Source organism: Rhineura floridana, chromosome 2, assembly GCF_030035675.1.
Source record: "Rhineura floridana isolate rRhiFlo1 chromosome 2, rRhiFlo1.hap2, whole genome shotgun sequence".
Lineage (NCBI taxonomy): Eukaryota > Metazoa > Chordata > Lepidosauria > Squamata > Rhineuridae > Rhineura > Rhineura floridana.
The window spans coordinates 43869161-43883101 of record NC_084481.1 but is presented as its reverse complement, the minus strand read 5'-3'; the positions used below and the strand labels follow the sequence as shown (position 1 = coordinate 43883101).

Sequence of the window (13941 nt, the reverse complement as noted above, 5' to 3'; positions counted from 1 at the left end):
CGTGGCCCTTGTCGCGACTGCATCCCCTCTCAGATTTTGACCGAAGGACATACAGGGGATCCACCAGGAGTCCCAGAAGTTTCTTCCACGGTTTGGGGAATCTCACAAAAGGGTCATCGAGGGTGAGGCTCAAGCGCGTTCTAACATCAGAGAACACGCTAAAATCTGTTCCTGGAGACCGGTCAAAATGAAGAATGTCTGAGCGGTTTACAGCCGGCTTGACTCAGATTTTCTGGGCAACAGGCGGCTGGAGTCAAAGACCTCCGGCAGGCTAGGCTGGGCAGGGCAGGGCAGGGCAGGGCAGGGTAGGGTACGGCAAGGCAGTTCTGCGTGCTTGGGGAGAGACGGGGCGGGGCTCCGGGCTTGTTGTTCGTCACTTGGTGCGAAGCCCGAGAAAGTCTCAGGAGAGAACAACGGGTTCTTTCAGAGTGGCGGCAGCGAGAGGGAGAGCCGAGCCGATTAGTGGCCAGCAGGGCGAGGAGCGCCCGCAAGCCTGCATTTCCTCCTCTACCACCGCCTCCTTGCCTGGGATTCCGGTCCGAGCAGCAGACTCGCATGGCTCACGCTCTGGGGCCGATGCCGCCGCTTTTCTACCTGTCCCTCTTGCCCGGGCTGGTCCTCGCCTTCAATCTAGACACGGGCAACGTGGTCATGTGGAGCGGCGAATCCGGCAGCCTCTTCGGTTTCTCCCTGGCAATGCACCGGCAGCTGGAGCCAGAGGACAGGAGATTGTAAGTGAGTCCGGGGCGCGGCGGTGGGGAACCTGGCTACAGCGGCTTGTCTGGAGCTTGATCCCGGCTAGCGGGTAAGGGGTGGGAGTCGAATTAGATTAGCTCGGCCTGCCCAGTCCTAGATGCGCCCTGGCCCGGACAGTAATCGCCGCTGGCTCTGGAGAAGCGGCTTGGCCAGCAGCCCTTCCACCTTGTGCTGATCCTCTGCTTGGGCGGGTTGGCGCGGATCTCCTGGGTTTAAGCGCTGACTGACAGATTTCAAACTTAGGTTGAGCTATTTGTTTTGGGGGGGCGGGGGAAGGAGGATACTGTTTGAATGCTAAAGGTTTTGAGCCGTTGGTGTGGAAGCCCTACAGGTGGAATCAGGCAGAAGTAAACCTTATCCATGCGCACAGTCTGCCTTTTGAAGCGCCCCTCTCACTTATTAAAGGATTGCTTGTTCGGTGCGGTCGTACGGTTCGGATTTGGGCCCTCTCGCAGGAGCTCGGGCGTTGGGGAATTGTGGATCCGCTCCGTTTTAAGGAAGCGGAGACGGAGGTGCTGCTTTTGAAGTTTGCTCCTGACTGTGCCCGTGTTGCGGTTTCTCCACCAGGAGACGGAGGTGTGGAGCCAGGAGAGTGAGGCTCCAAACGGCACCAACTTCCGCCGGTGTGTGGCGCAAATATCTCCCCCCCCCCCGAAAACGTATTTATGTAGAGCTGTGAGGATATTTATTTATTTATAGTGAACCAAAATGGGGAGCTGGGGTGGAAGACCAACCACCTGTTATGGAGGGTTGTGTTATGATAGGAAAACTAGAGAAACTCCAGAAAACACGGCAAAAAGATGGGAAGTATCAAAATGTCGGAAGGGAACTTGATGTTTCGAAAAACTGGTTCTGGCTGATATGCAGGTGTTCTTTAAAAAACTTTTCTGGAAGTCCTACCTGATTTAAAATTAGAGTGGCTCGCGTGAAGCGGAATCCTTAAAAAAAGATTTTGAACTCTTGGTTTAAAGCAAAACAAATCCCGCTCCTCTGTGTTTTTGCATTCCTGATCCCTGGTAACAAAGAATGCCGATGGGGGTGTGTGGCAACAAAAGGACCTTCCTTCTCAGGGAATGTAAACCTTTCAGGTCAGTTGAGCAGCAACTCCAAAAGGGGGTGCTATAATAAGCAAGTGTATTCTCCCCTTCAGGAAAGCGCATTTAAAAGACAGGATGCCTAGTTTGAACTATATTTGAAGGCTGGCTTCTTTGAAGAAAAAAACAATTCTGTCCCTTTTGGGGGGAAGCTTTGTCTTCTAATGCTACCACACACAGCTAAGAAGCAATCTGGCCCCATCTCCTTCTTATCCTTTTGCTGATGGATGGACTGATCATGCTGCTTAAAGGAGGGAGAAAGTTTTAAATTGGACAGTCAGCTAGTTCAGAAAACAACAACCACAGCCTGGCCTGCTACTGTGCCACTAACAGTGGTCTGACCTGCAGAAATCAGCTGAGGAGGGTTTTCAGGGTATGAGACTAAACATGACTGTCTGCAAATTGTAGTTTAAATTGTATTGTTGCTTGAATGTTTGGCAGAAGAGAAAACAGGTTACAGGAGCCAGTGGGTATCCTTGAATGATGCATGTACTTTTGGTCATGCTTAAATGCCAATTTTGCATTGGAGCAGAAAGGTGATAAAAGAGCAAGGTAAAAAAGTGAAGTGAGGCCACCCTTAAGATGAAAACAACCCTTGTTTTGTGTCTTGTTCATTTATAGGTAATTGGTGAGGGCATATGTCAACCCAAACATATTAAAAGTGATGGGGATCCTCTGGCCTGCACACCAAGTAGGCCCACCAGGTCTCCCTATTTGGGCCATGAGTCTGTTTTAGCTAAGCCATAACCACTTGCCCTACACCTGATGTCAAATGTGACATATATGATGTCAGGTATAGGGCAGGTAAAGATGCGGATGGTCAAAAATAGGTTTGCAAAGCTCTGTGCATAGTGCGCTGCACAGCTCTTTGCTGTACCAAAAAATCAACTGATTGTCAATGCTTGCAGAGAGCTATGCATGGCATTTTGCAGCCCTGTTGGATCAGCTGATTATTAGGGCTTCAGAGCACTTTGCAAGTCCCAATGATCAGCTGGTAAGATAATTAACATAGTCTAGGGCATTCAAATTGAGAGCCAGTGTGGTGTAGTGGTTAAGGTGTTGGACTACGGTTCGAATCCCTGCATAGCCATGAAGCTCACTGGGTGACCTTGGGCCAGTCGCTGCCTCTCAGCCTCATGAAAACCCTATTTGTAGGGTCGCCACAAGTCGGAATCGACTTGAAGACAGTACATTTACATTTAGGGCATTCAAAAATGCACCATTTTAATACATAGCATTTATATAGTACTTTAGAGTGTTTAGTGTGCTTTTACTTAAATTATCTTGTAGCCCTTACTATGAGCTTGTAAAATAGGCCAGTATTATTCTCACTGCAGATGTGGGGTTAAGGCTGAAAGAGTGGTTTGCTTAAGGCCACTTCATGAGTTCATGGCAGAGGTAAATTTCAAATCACAAATTTTCTATTCTGAAACTCACAGTGCAAGTCTCTACATGTCTACTCAGAAGTAATTCCCATTGAATTCAAAGGGATTTCCTCCAGGTAAGTGAGTATAGGATTGTAACCTCAGTCTTTTAGACTGCAAACTTATACTCACTTACTTGGGAACATGTCCAACTGAACTCAATGGGGCTTATGTATAAGTAGACATGTACAGGATCGCAGGATGCTACACCAGGTCAAGACAACTTCATTTCAAGAAAAAAATTGTTTTGCCCCAAGAACTGAGATGTCAACTCTTGAATGTTTTATATGAAATAAAATAATACATATTGGAAGGGAGAGTCTAAAGTGAAAAACATTGCATTTAGGACTTGCTTGACTGTATTTGAACTACAATTCCATGGTGCCGTACTCACTTTCACAAATACTTTCCAACTGTTGTTTTCATTCTGGAGCAAAAACGAAGAGTATAACTCTCCCTTTTTTTTGCCCTGGAGGCTTTGGGTGAGCGGCCAGAAGTGTGAACATGTGCTTCCTTTGGGCATGTCTGACTCATGCCACTGTTGGCTTCAACCCAACATTTGCCTTTGGACTGTGCATTATTGTTGAGTAGGTCTCCCAACTTTCTTGCTTTGGTGGATATGTGCATACAGTCAAAAGCTTTCTTGCCACAAGCTTGGCTCAGCTACAGGTATGCAAACACATTTATTTTGATGTTGCAATCCTAAGCACATGTGTTTAGAAGTAAAACTGAATTACACAAATGGGATTAACCCCCCCCCCATATGTTTGGGACTGGGATATAAAGTGGTGTCTTTTTTTAAAAAAAGAAAGAGGCAAGAATGCCTAGACAGCATGCAGTAAAGTATAGTGTGTACATCAGATAAATTTACAAGGGCTGTTAAGACTTTAAGAACATAAGAGCCCTGTTGGATCAAGCCAAAGGCCCATGTAGGCTAGCATCCTGTTCTCACAGTAGCTAACCAAATGCCATACGGGAAACCCACAAGCAGGCCATGAGTGCAACACTACTCTTTCTACTTGTGATTCCCAGCTGCTGATACTCAGAAGACTACCACCTCTGACAGTGGAGGTAGAACATAGCCATTGTGGCTAGTAGCCGCTGATAGCTTTATCCACCATGGATTTGCCTAATCCAAGTTGGCGGCCAACTTTTCAAGATTCATGTAGTTCTGAACAATTGCAAACAATCCACAACCCCTTAAACAAAATTTATTATAGCATAAACTTTCACTCCCTCAGATACATGAAGTGTTATCTTAAGTTGGCAAGAATATATATACACATGGTTGTGGAAGGCTAAACATTGTTAGGAGTGAGGTCAGAGAGAAATCAAATGCAAAAATAGAGACTGTGATACATATGTTAAGGCTTCAGTGTAGGTAAAATTATTATCATAACCATGCACAGCCTAACATACCCAACCCTTTGAACAACTGCAACTCACTCGAGAATTTAGTTTCCATATTAAAACCAAATTCACACGAGCAAGTTGCTGTGGAATAGTGAGTTCATCCCAGGATATTTGTCATGCAAGATGAGGTGCATCCGCACTGATAGTGAAATAAATGCTATGCCAATCAGCTATGAGCAGGGAGACCATATTTTCTTTCCTTATTGTTACATCTTTCTCTCATGGTTCTTCCAAGGAGCTTAGGGCAGTATATATATGATTCTTCCCAACCAACCACCTCCATTTTATGACTGCAACAATCCTGTGAGGTATGTTAGATTTAGAGAGAGACTGATTTGCCCAGTGTCATCTGGTGAGCTTTCAGCTGTGGAGATTTGAACCTACGTTTCTCTAGTCCTCATGTGACCCTCTAACCACTACACCACACTGGGAATGAAAACTAGGCCTTTCCTTGCTAAATGTGGTGAAGTTCCTTTGCTGCCATGCCAGACTGAGGTAGGTTGTGGTTACATTGTGACAACCCCTTTATGTGAATAGACCTTTGTTGGCATCCCATAGTATCATTGCTGCTTTCCAGAGCTGCCTATAACAGATTCTGGAGATGTTGGATGAAGGCACACTGGGCTCTCATTCACTGCAATAATCTGTCTTTTCTATTTCACTGGTCGTCTTGTTCTCCTATGCCTAATTCTTAATTGTTCTCTTAATTCTTAATTAATTAATTAATTAATTCTTCATGGTTCTCTTACTCCTCCACACCCCAAATGGGCAACAGGAGCCGTATGGCTGAGGAAGAATTAAATCCTTATTGTGGTTTGAAATAACCAGCCAATTCTTTGGCTGCTGCCAGCATCTATTTTTATCATGTTATGTCGCCACAAAAATCTCAACTATAGCCATTCACAAGTCATAGTAATCACTAGCAGGGTAGTCTCAGGTCTGTTATTTTGATGTTGTTGTTTTTTGTTTAAAGCTGATTGAAACCTCTTCAGACCAGCAAAATGATTGTATTTAACTGCATCCAAATTGTCTTTCTAATAAATAATTTGCCAAAATGTATGTCTGAAGAACACTCATATGACATTTCTGAATTATTTAAACTAGCCTGGCTGGACTTTTATGTATGTCTTAAAACAAGGGTGGGAAACTTGTTGCCCTCCAGATGTTAGGGACATAGGAAGCAGCCTTATACTGAGTAAGATCATTGGTCCATCTAGCTGAGTATTGTCTACAGTAACTGGCAGTGGCTTTCCAGGAATTCAGACAAGAGTTCTCTCCTAGCCATATCTGGAGATGCCAGGGATTGAACCTGGGACCTTCTGCGTGCAAAGCAGATGTGCTATCACTGAGCTACAGTCCTTCCCTAATTGTTGGATTCCAACTTCCATCAGTTCCATCCAGTATGGCCAATGTTCAGGGATTATGGGAGCTGTAGTCCAGCAATATCTGGCAGGCCCCAGATCCTTCATTCCTACCTTAAATGATAAGCAGTAGAGTAGGCCAGTTCAAATATGTGACTTAAATACATTCGCATCTGCAGACTGTGGCCATTTTTATCCCCCATTTGCCATGTATGAACACACTAGATTGGTAGATTCTGTTCATCTTCCTTTTTTTAAAGTTAAATACCCTTATGACAAGAAAGCACTATCTCCTTTGCCATGAACACACTAGTAAACCACTCTCTCTCAACTTCAGTCCTATCCCTCATCTACAATATGAAGGACAAAAATAGTGATTTACTTTTCAGTAGGAATGAGGAGCTGTAGTCCACCAACATCAGAAGGGCCACAGGTTCCCCATTCTGGCCTTACTAGGTTGTTGTAAGGATTTCAACTACATAATGTGCATGAAATGCTTTGAAAAATTGAAAGTGCATACAAATGTTAAGTATTAATGTTATTATTATTTTAAAACAAAATATCAGAAACTGTGTTTGCTCATTGATAGGAATTTTGGATAATCTTGGTGCATCATTTTTAAACTTTTTCTTATAATCTTATTGGTGAGAATTTTATCTATTTGCTGCCAGAGACCACAGGATCCCTTAGTACATTATAATACAAATCAGGGGCCTGAAGAGGAAAATTTGGCTGATTATTTTAAATCAAAATCAAAATTCAACATTTTTATTGCTGCCAAGGGCCTTGAGGCAGGTTGGAATATACAGTGCCTTACAAAAGTAATCAGACCCCTGACCAATGCTCTCATATTACTGAATTACAAATGGTACATTGTAATTTTGTTCTTTATGGTATTTTATTTTGAAACACTGAAACTCAAAATCAATTATTGTAAGGTGACATTGCTTTTTAAGTTGGGAAATGTTTGCAAGAAACATAACAAACTGAAACATGTTGCTTGCGTAAGTATTCAACCCCTGTGCTGTGGAAGCTCCCAGTTTACACAGATGAAAGAAATTGCCCTATCGAGGACACAGTTACCTTACCATTGGCCTCCACCTGTGAACCATTAAAGTTGCTGTCATGTTGTCAGGATAAAAACCCCACTGTTGAAGGATCATTGGTCAGGCTGTGGATCTGAAGGAAAATGAAGACCAAAATGCATTCTGTAGAATTGAGAGACAATGTAATACAAATGCATAGATTAGGAAAAGGGTACCAACTAATATCCAAGTGTTTGGATATCCCAGTGAGCACAACTGGATCAATAATCAGAAAGTGGAAGCTGCATCACACCACCCAGGCACTGCCAAGAAAAGGCCATCCCTCCAAACTCAGCGCTCAGACAAGAAGTAGCCTTGTGAGAGAAGGCACAGAGAGGCCAACAATAACTTTGAAGGAGCTACAGAGTTCAATAGCTGGGAGTGAAATAATGGTGCACTAGTCAACCATATCAAGAGGTGTGCATAACACTGGCCTGTATGGGAGGATAACAAGAAAGAAGCCATTACTCAAAAAGTACCATCTGAAAGCATGTCTGGAGTTTGCCAGGAAGCATGAGAGTGCCCCAGCTGCTATGTGGGAAAAGGTTTTGTGGTCAGATGAGACCAAGATAGAGCTTTTTGGCCAAAACTCAAAGCCCTATGTGTGGCGCAAACCTAACACTGCTCATGCCTCAAGACACACCATCTCTACAGTGAAGTGTGGTGGTGGTAGCATCATGCTCTGGAGATGCTTCTGATCAGCAGGGACTGGGCATCTTGTTAAAATTGAAGGAAGAATGGATGAAGTGAAATATTGCAAGAGAACCTGCTTCAGTCCACTAAAAACTGAAGTGTGGGACGAAATCCACTTTCCAGCAGGACAGTGATCCCAAGCACAAGGCCAACGCAACATCAGAGTGGCTCAAGTACAAAAAGGTGAATGTCCTACAGTAGCCCAGTCAAAGTCCTGATCTCAATAAGCATTGAGCATCTGTGGCGCTCTTTGAAAATTGTGGTCCACAAGCAACATCCAACCAACCTGAACCACCTGGAGTGAATCTGCCAAGAAGAATGGGCCAAAATCCCTCCGACACTATGTGCAAAGCTGGTACGTACCTACCCCAAAAAACTTAAAGCTGTTATTGCAGCAAAAGGTTGCTTTACCAAATATTAATGTATGGGGGTTGAATACTTATGCAAGCAACATGTTCAGTTTTTTTATGTTTCTTACAAACATTTCCCAACATAAAACCAATGTCAATAATTACAATAATTGATTTTGAGTTTCAGTGTTTCAAAATAAAATGTACAGAACGAAATTACAATGTACCATTTGTAATTGAGTAATGGGAGCATTGGTCAGGGGTCTGATTATTTTTGCAAGGCACTGTATCTTCATGACCACCCTGTGAGGTATATAAGGCAAGGAGATAGTGATTTACCCAAGGCCAAAAGAACTTGATGACATGGATTCACACAGTGTGTCCCACCATCCATATCTAACACCCATTTGCTTCTCCCGATAGCCATAGCAAAGGCTACACTGTCCTCCTTTTCTTATAAAATTCAAGTGAGTCAGGATTAACTATGTTGATCAAATGTTGTGTTCTCTGTAAGGCCCTTGCTGAAAGGAATGGAAATGTTTGTTAAGTCTAAACAAAAAGTATCGCATGTAAACACAAGTTTAAGGTGCAATCCATCTAATTCAATTCCTCTGTCAGTTCCATTTGTTTAGGTGTGACTTGTTTGCAAATCCCATGTAAGTTCCACAGAAAGTTTGGAGTGGGGAATGCTAAGAAAGTGTGTGCGTTTATGTGTGTATGCTAAGCAATGTTTGGGGTACAGCACTTTCAGTGCTATGTGTGTAAAGCCCTAGTTGACGTATAGGAACTTCAACAGATTTATAAAGCAAATGAACTGTTTGCAAATGGATTACTTCCTATACCCTGCCTTGCAGAATTCCTCTACATCGCAACTGTGCGTATGCTGAATGAGATGGGCCTACACTCTGTTTCCTATTGAAAAAACTTGCTAGGTCTGAGTCCTCCTAACAACTGTGTGGCCACCAGAACAACATAGGGCCGTTATTTGGATTAATTTGCTTTCTTTCTTTTAATAGTCAGGAATCATTATTTTCACGAGTGAGTCTTTCACTTTAAGAGTATTGGCCCTTTAGGGGAGTTGATGAGACTACTCAAAAACAGATTGGTTACCCCTTAACATTGCTTATAGATTAGTTTTCCCTTCACACAGGAGAAACACTCATTTTATTTATTTATTTATTATTTGATTTATATCCCGTCCTTCCTCCCAGCAGGAGCCCAAGGTGGCAAACAAAAGCACTAAAAACACTTTAAATCATCACAGAAACAGACATTAAAATACATGAAAACAAAAAATTAAATTGTTTTTATATTGTTTTAAATTTAAAATTGTGTTTTAAATTGTTTTTAAAATAGGTGTTTTAAATTGTATATTTGTTTTAATGTTTTTGATTGCTGTAAACCGCCCAGAGAGCTTCGGCTATGGGGCGGTATACAAGTGCAATAAATAAACAAACAAGATAACACACACCTCACTCTCCTAAAGCATGTATAAAAAATATTTTGGTGTTGTATAAGAGACTTAACACCAGACAAATAGGTTTATTGAAAATAAGTAGGTTTTTGAAAAATGGACTTTATTTATCGTGTTTTGGAATAGCAAATACATATTTAGTCATTTATCCTTTACTCTCTGTTATTGTTTTTATTTCTTTTTATTTATCAGCCCTCTAGTTTACTTTTTCGATGAATTAGATATTTGTACAACATGTCTGTGTAGATGTTATCTTTTTTGTCTGAATAAAATCAAAAAGTCTGGCAGTTTTAACCAATGTAAACAATTGGGAGGACACTTCTGATCAAATCATCCCAAATAAAGTACTAATTAATACAGGCATATGGGAAGTTTCTCTCTTAAGAATATACCAGATGAAAAGAAAATGTGTTTTTCCTGCGCTTTAACCATCTTGTTTGTGGAAAGCAATGTGTGGCATAAGGCTGCAATCCTAAACATACTTACCTGGAAATAAATCCCAGTGAGCTCAGTAGCACATATTTCGAAGTAGCTATACACAGAATTTTGCTGTAAAGCATGTTACTGGGTTGTTGTTGTTGTTGTTATGTGCCTTCATGTCGATTACAACTTATGGCGATATGAATCAGTGACCTTCAGTAGCATCTGTCATGAACCACCCTGTTCAGATCTTGTACGTTCAGGTCTGTGGCTTCCTTTATGGAATCAATCCATCTCTTGTTTGACCTTCCTCTTTTTCTACTCCCTTCTGTTTTTCCCAGCATTATTGTCTTTTCTAGTGAATCATGTCTTCTCATTATGTGTCCAAAGTATGATAACCTCAGTTTCATCATTTTAGCTTCTAGTGATAGTTCTGGTTTAATTTGTTCTGACACCCAATTACTTGTCTTTTTCGCAGTCCATGGTATCCACAAAACTCCTCTAACATCATATTTCAAATGAGTGGATTTTTCTCTTATCCACTTTTTTCACTGTCCAACTTTTATTTATTGATTTATTTAATTTGCATCCTGCCCTTCCTCCCAGCAGGAGCCCAGGGCAGCAAACAAAGCACTAAAACACTTTAAAACATCATAAAAAAAAATCTTAAAATACATTAAAACAAAACAGCATTAAAAACATTTTAAAAAACATATTAAACAATTCTGACACAACTTTCACATCCATACATAGAGATCAGGAATATTATGGGCTGAATGATCCTGACTTTAGTTTTCAGTGATACATCTTTGAATTTGAGGACCTTTTCTAGTTCTCTCATAGCTGCCTTCCCCAGTCCTAGCCTTCTTCTGATTTCTTGACTATTGTCTCCATTTTGGTTAATGACTGTGCTGAGGAATTTATAATCCTTGACAAGTTCAATGTCCTCATTGTCAACTGTAAAGTTACATAAATCTTCTGTTGTCATTACTTTAGTCTTCTTGATGTTCAACTGTAGTCCTGCTTTTGTGCTTTCCTCTTTAACTTTCATCAGCATTCGTTTCAAATCATTCCTGGTTTCTGCTAGTAGTATGCTATCGTCTGCATATCTTAAATTATTGATATTTCTCCCTCCAATTTTCACACCTCCTTCATCTTGGTCCAATCCTGCTTTCCGTATATGTTCTGCATATAGAGTAAATAAATAGAGTAAAATACACCCCTGTCTCACACCCTTTCAGATGGGGAACCAATTGGTTTCTCCATATTCTGTCCTTACAGTAGCCTCTTGCCCAGAGTATAGGTTGCGCATCAGGACAATCAGATGCTGTGGCACCCCCATTTCTTTTAAAGCATTCCATAGTTTTCCATGATCTACACAGTCAAAGGCTTTGCTGTAATCTACAAAGCACAAGGTGATTTTCTTCTGAAATTCCTTGGTTCATTCCATTATCCAATGTATGCTTGCAATATGATCACTGGTGCCTCTTCCCTTTCTAAATCCAGCTTGGACATCTGGCATTTCTCGCTCCATATATGGTAAGAGCCTTTGTTGTAGAATCTTGAGTATTATTTTACTTGCATGGGATATTAAGGCAATAGTTCGTTAAGTACTGCATTCCCTGGGATCCCCTTTCTTTGGAATTGGGATGTATATTGAATGCTTCCAGTCTGTGGACCATAGTTTAGTTTTCCATACTTCTTGACAAATTTTAGTCAATATTTGGACAGATTCAGCCTCAGTAGCTTGTAGCAACTCTTTAGGTATGCTATCTGTTCCTGGTGATTTGTTTCTTCCAAGTATTTTAAGAGCAGCTTTCACCTTGCATTCTAAAATTTCTGGTTCTTCATCATACGGTTCCTATGTGAATGAATCTGTCATCCTTGCATCTCTTTTATAGAGTTCTTCAGTGTATTGCTTCCATCTTCCTTTTATTTCATCTCGGTCAGTTAGTGTGTTCCCCTGTTGATTATTCAACATCCCTACTCTTGGTTTAAATTTCCCTTTCATTTCTCTAATCTTTTGGAATAAGGCTCTTGTTCTTTCCTTTTTGTTGTCCTCTTCTATTTCTATACAGTAACTATTGTAATAGTTTGTCCCTACGTACTAGTCGCTGTATGTTGCATTTAGGGTTCTGACTGTGCTTCTATCTCCTGTTGCTTTTGCTTTCCTTCTCTTTTTAACCATTTTAAGAGTTTCTTCAGTCATCCATTGAGGTCTTTCTCTCTTTTTCACTAGACATATTGTCTTTTTGCATTCTTCCCTGATAATGTCTCTGACTTCACTCCATAGTTCTTCTGGTTCTCCATCAACTACATTTAAAGCCTCAAACCTGTTCCTTATTTGATCTTTATATTCTCCTGGGATGTTATTTAAATGGTATTTTGGCATTATGATTGCTTTGCTGTTCTTCTTTAGCTTTACTCTGATTTTCGATACGACCAGTTCATGATCTGTACCGCAGTCTGCTCCTGGTCTTGTTTTCGCCAAAAGTATGGAACTTCTCCATCTTCTTCTACCAGTTATATAATCAATTTGATTCCTATATTGACCATTTGGTGATCTCCACGTGTACAGTTGTCTTTTCGGTTGCTCAAAAAATGTGTTCACAAGAAACAAATTATTGGCTTCACAGAATTCAATAAGTCTTTCTCCTGCTTCATTTCTGTCTCCTAAGCCCCATTTCCCCAGAATTCCTAGTTCTTCTCTGTTCCCTACTTTTGCATTCCAGTCCCCCATGATTATCAGCACATCTTGTTTTGGTGTGTGATCAGTTTCTTCCTGTACTTCTGCATAAAATCTCTCCAATTCCTCTTCTTCTGCATTTGCCGTTGGAGCATAGACTTGGATGATGGTTATGTTAATAGGTTTCCTGTTTAATCTCATTGATATAACTCGCTCAGACCTTGTGTTGTAGCTCCTAATTACTTTTGCTACATCACTTCTCACTATTAAAGCATTTTCTCATTTTCTGCATAAAATATTTTGTAGTTGCCTGATTGGAAATGTCCATTGCCATCCATTTTAATTCACTCACGCCGAGTATTGTAATGTTGATACGTTCCATTTCTTGCTTGACAATTTCTAACTTTCCCTGTTCATGCTTCTCACGTTCCATGTTCCTATTGTGTGCGTTGTACAACTCTGGACTCTCCTTTCGCATCTGTGTGCCTCAGCCTCTGGGCTTCCTTTTGGCTTTGACCCATCTGCGTCATTAGTCACAGTGCTACTCGTACTTGTCTTGTGTTCTTCCCCAGTAGCTCATTGAGTGCCTTCTGACCTGGGGTCTCCAGCACTATCTCGTGTTGCATTTTGGATAGTCTGTTCATAAGGTTTTCGTGGTAAGAGGTATTCAGAGGTGGTTTACCATTGCCTTCCTCTGAGTCTGGATGCATCTTAGTCTGGTGTTTCAGCTTTGACCATTCCGCCTTGGGTGCCCCTGCTAGGAGTCTAACCTCTTAGTCTAGACTCTTGACGGCATTGCTCTCAGCTTCTTCAACACTCTCAAACCCCCTCACCACGTTAAGGTGTGCATCCTAGAGGGGATTGTAAGTAATATAAATTCAAGTGATCTTGAACATATCTTAATTAAATGTGTAGGGACTCTAATCCACTTTACTTATTTAAAGGATTTAAACCCCACTTTTCCATTTTATACATCCAAGGTGGCTTACAAAGAAAATTAGTACAATGCAAGCTATCTGTAGTCTCTCCAGCAGTCTCAGGCAGAATCCGAGAATCTTTTGGCAATGATAAGAGCAGGATAGGATTGATGGTGTATTTTCTGGAATAATTTGACTTTGTGATCTTGAGACTCTTAAACTAGAGGGAACTAGAAATATCTAGCTGTGCTTGACTTGTACAATCTTC

The 13941-nt window shown here is 41.3% G+C and overlaps 1 protein-coding gene across 3 annotated transcripts in view; it reads left to right on the top strand.

Moving 5' to 3' along the window:
- Positions 1 to 337: 337 nt before the first annotated feature.
- The window catches only part of ITGA6 (integrin subunit alpha 6), an 81148-nt gene continuing 67544 nt past the window's right edge, over positions 338 to 13941 (top strand). Inside the window, exon 1 of one of the 3 annotated variants that reach the window (XM_061608488.1) lies at positions 338 to 731. In XM_061608488.1, the coding sequence (XP_061464472.1) occupies positions 556 to 731 (176 nt within the window). In that variant the 5' untranslated portion in view covers positions 338 to 555. Of the gene's footprint in view, positions 736 to 13941 lie in introns of all 3 variants that reach the window. The other 2 variants (XM_061608489.1, XM_061608490.1) reach the window with 2 other exon arrangements.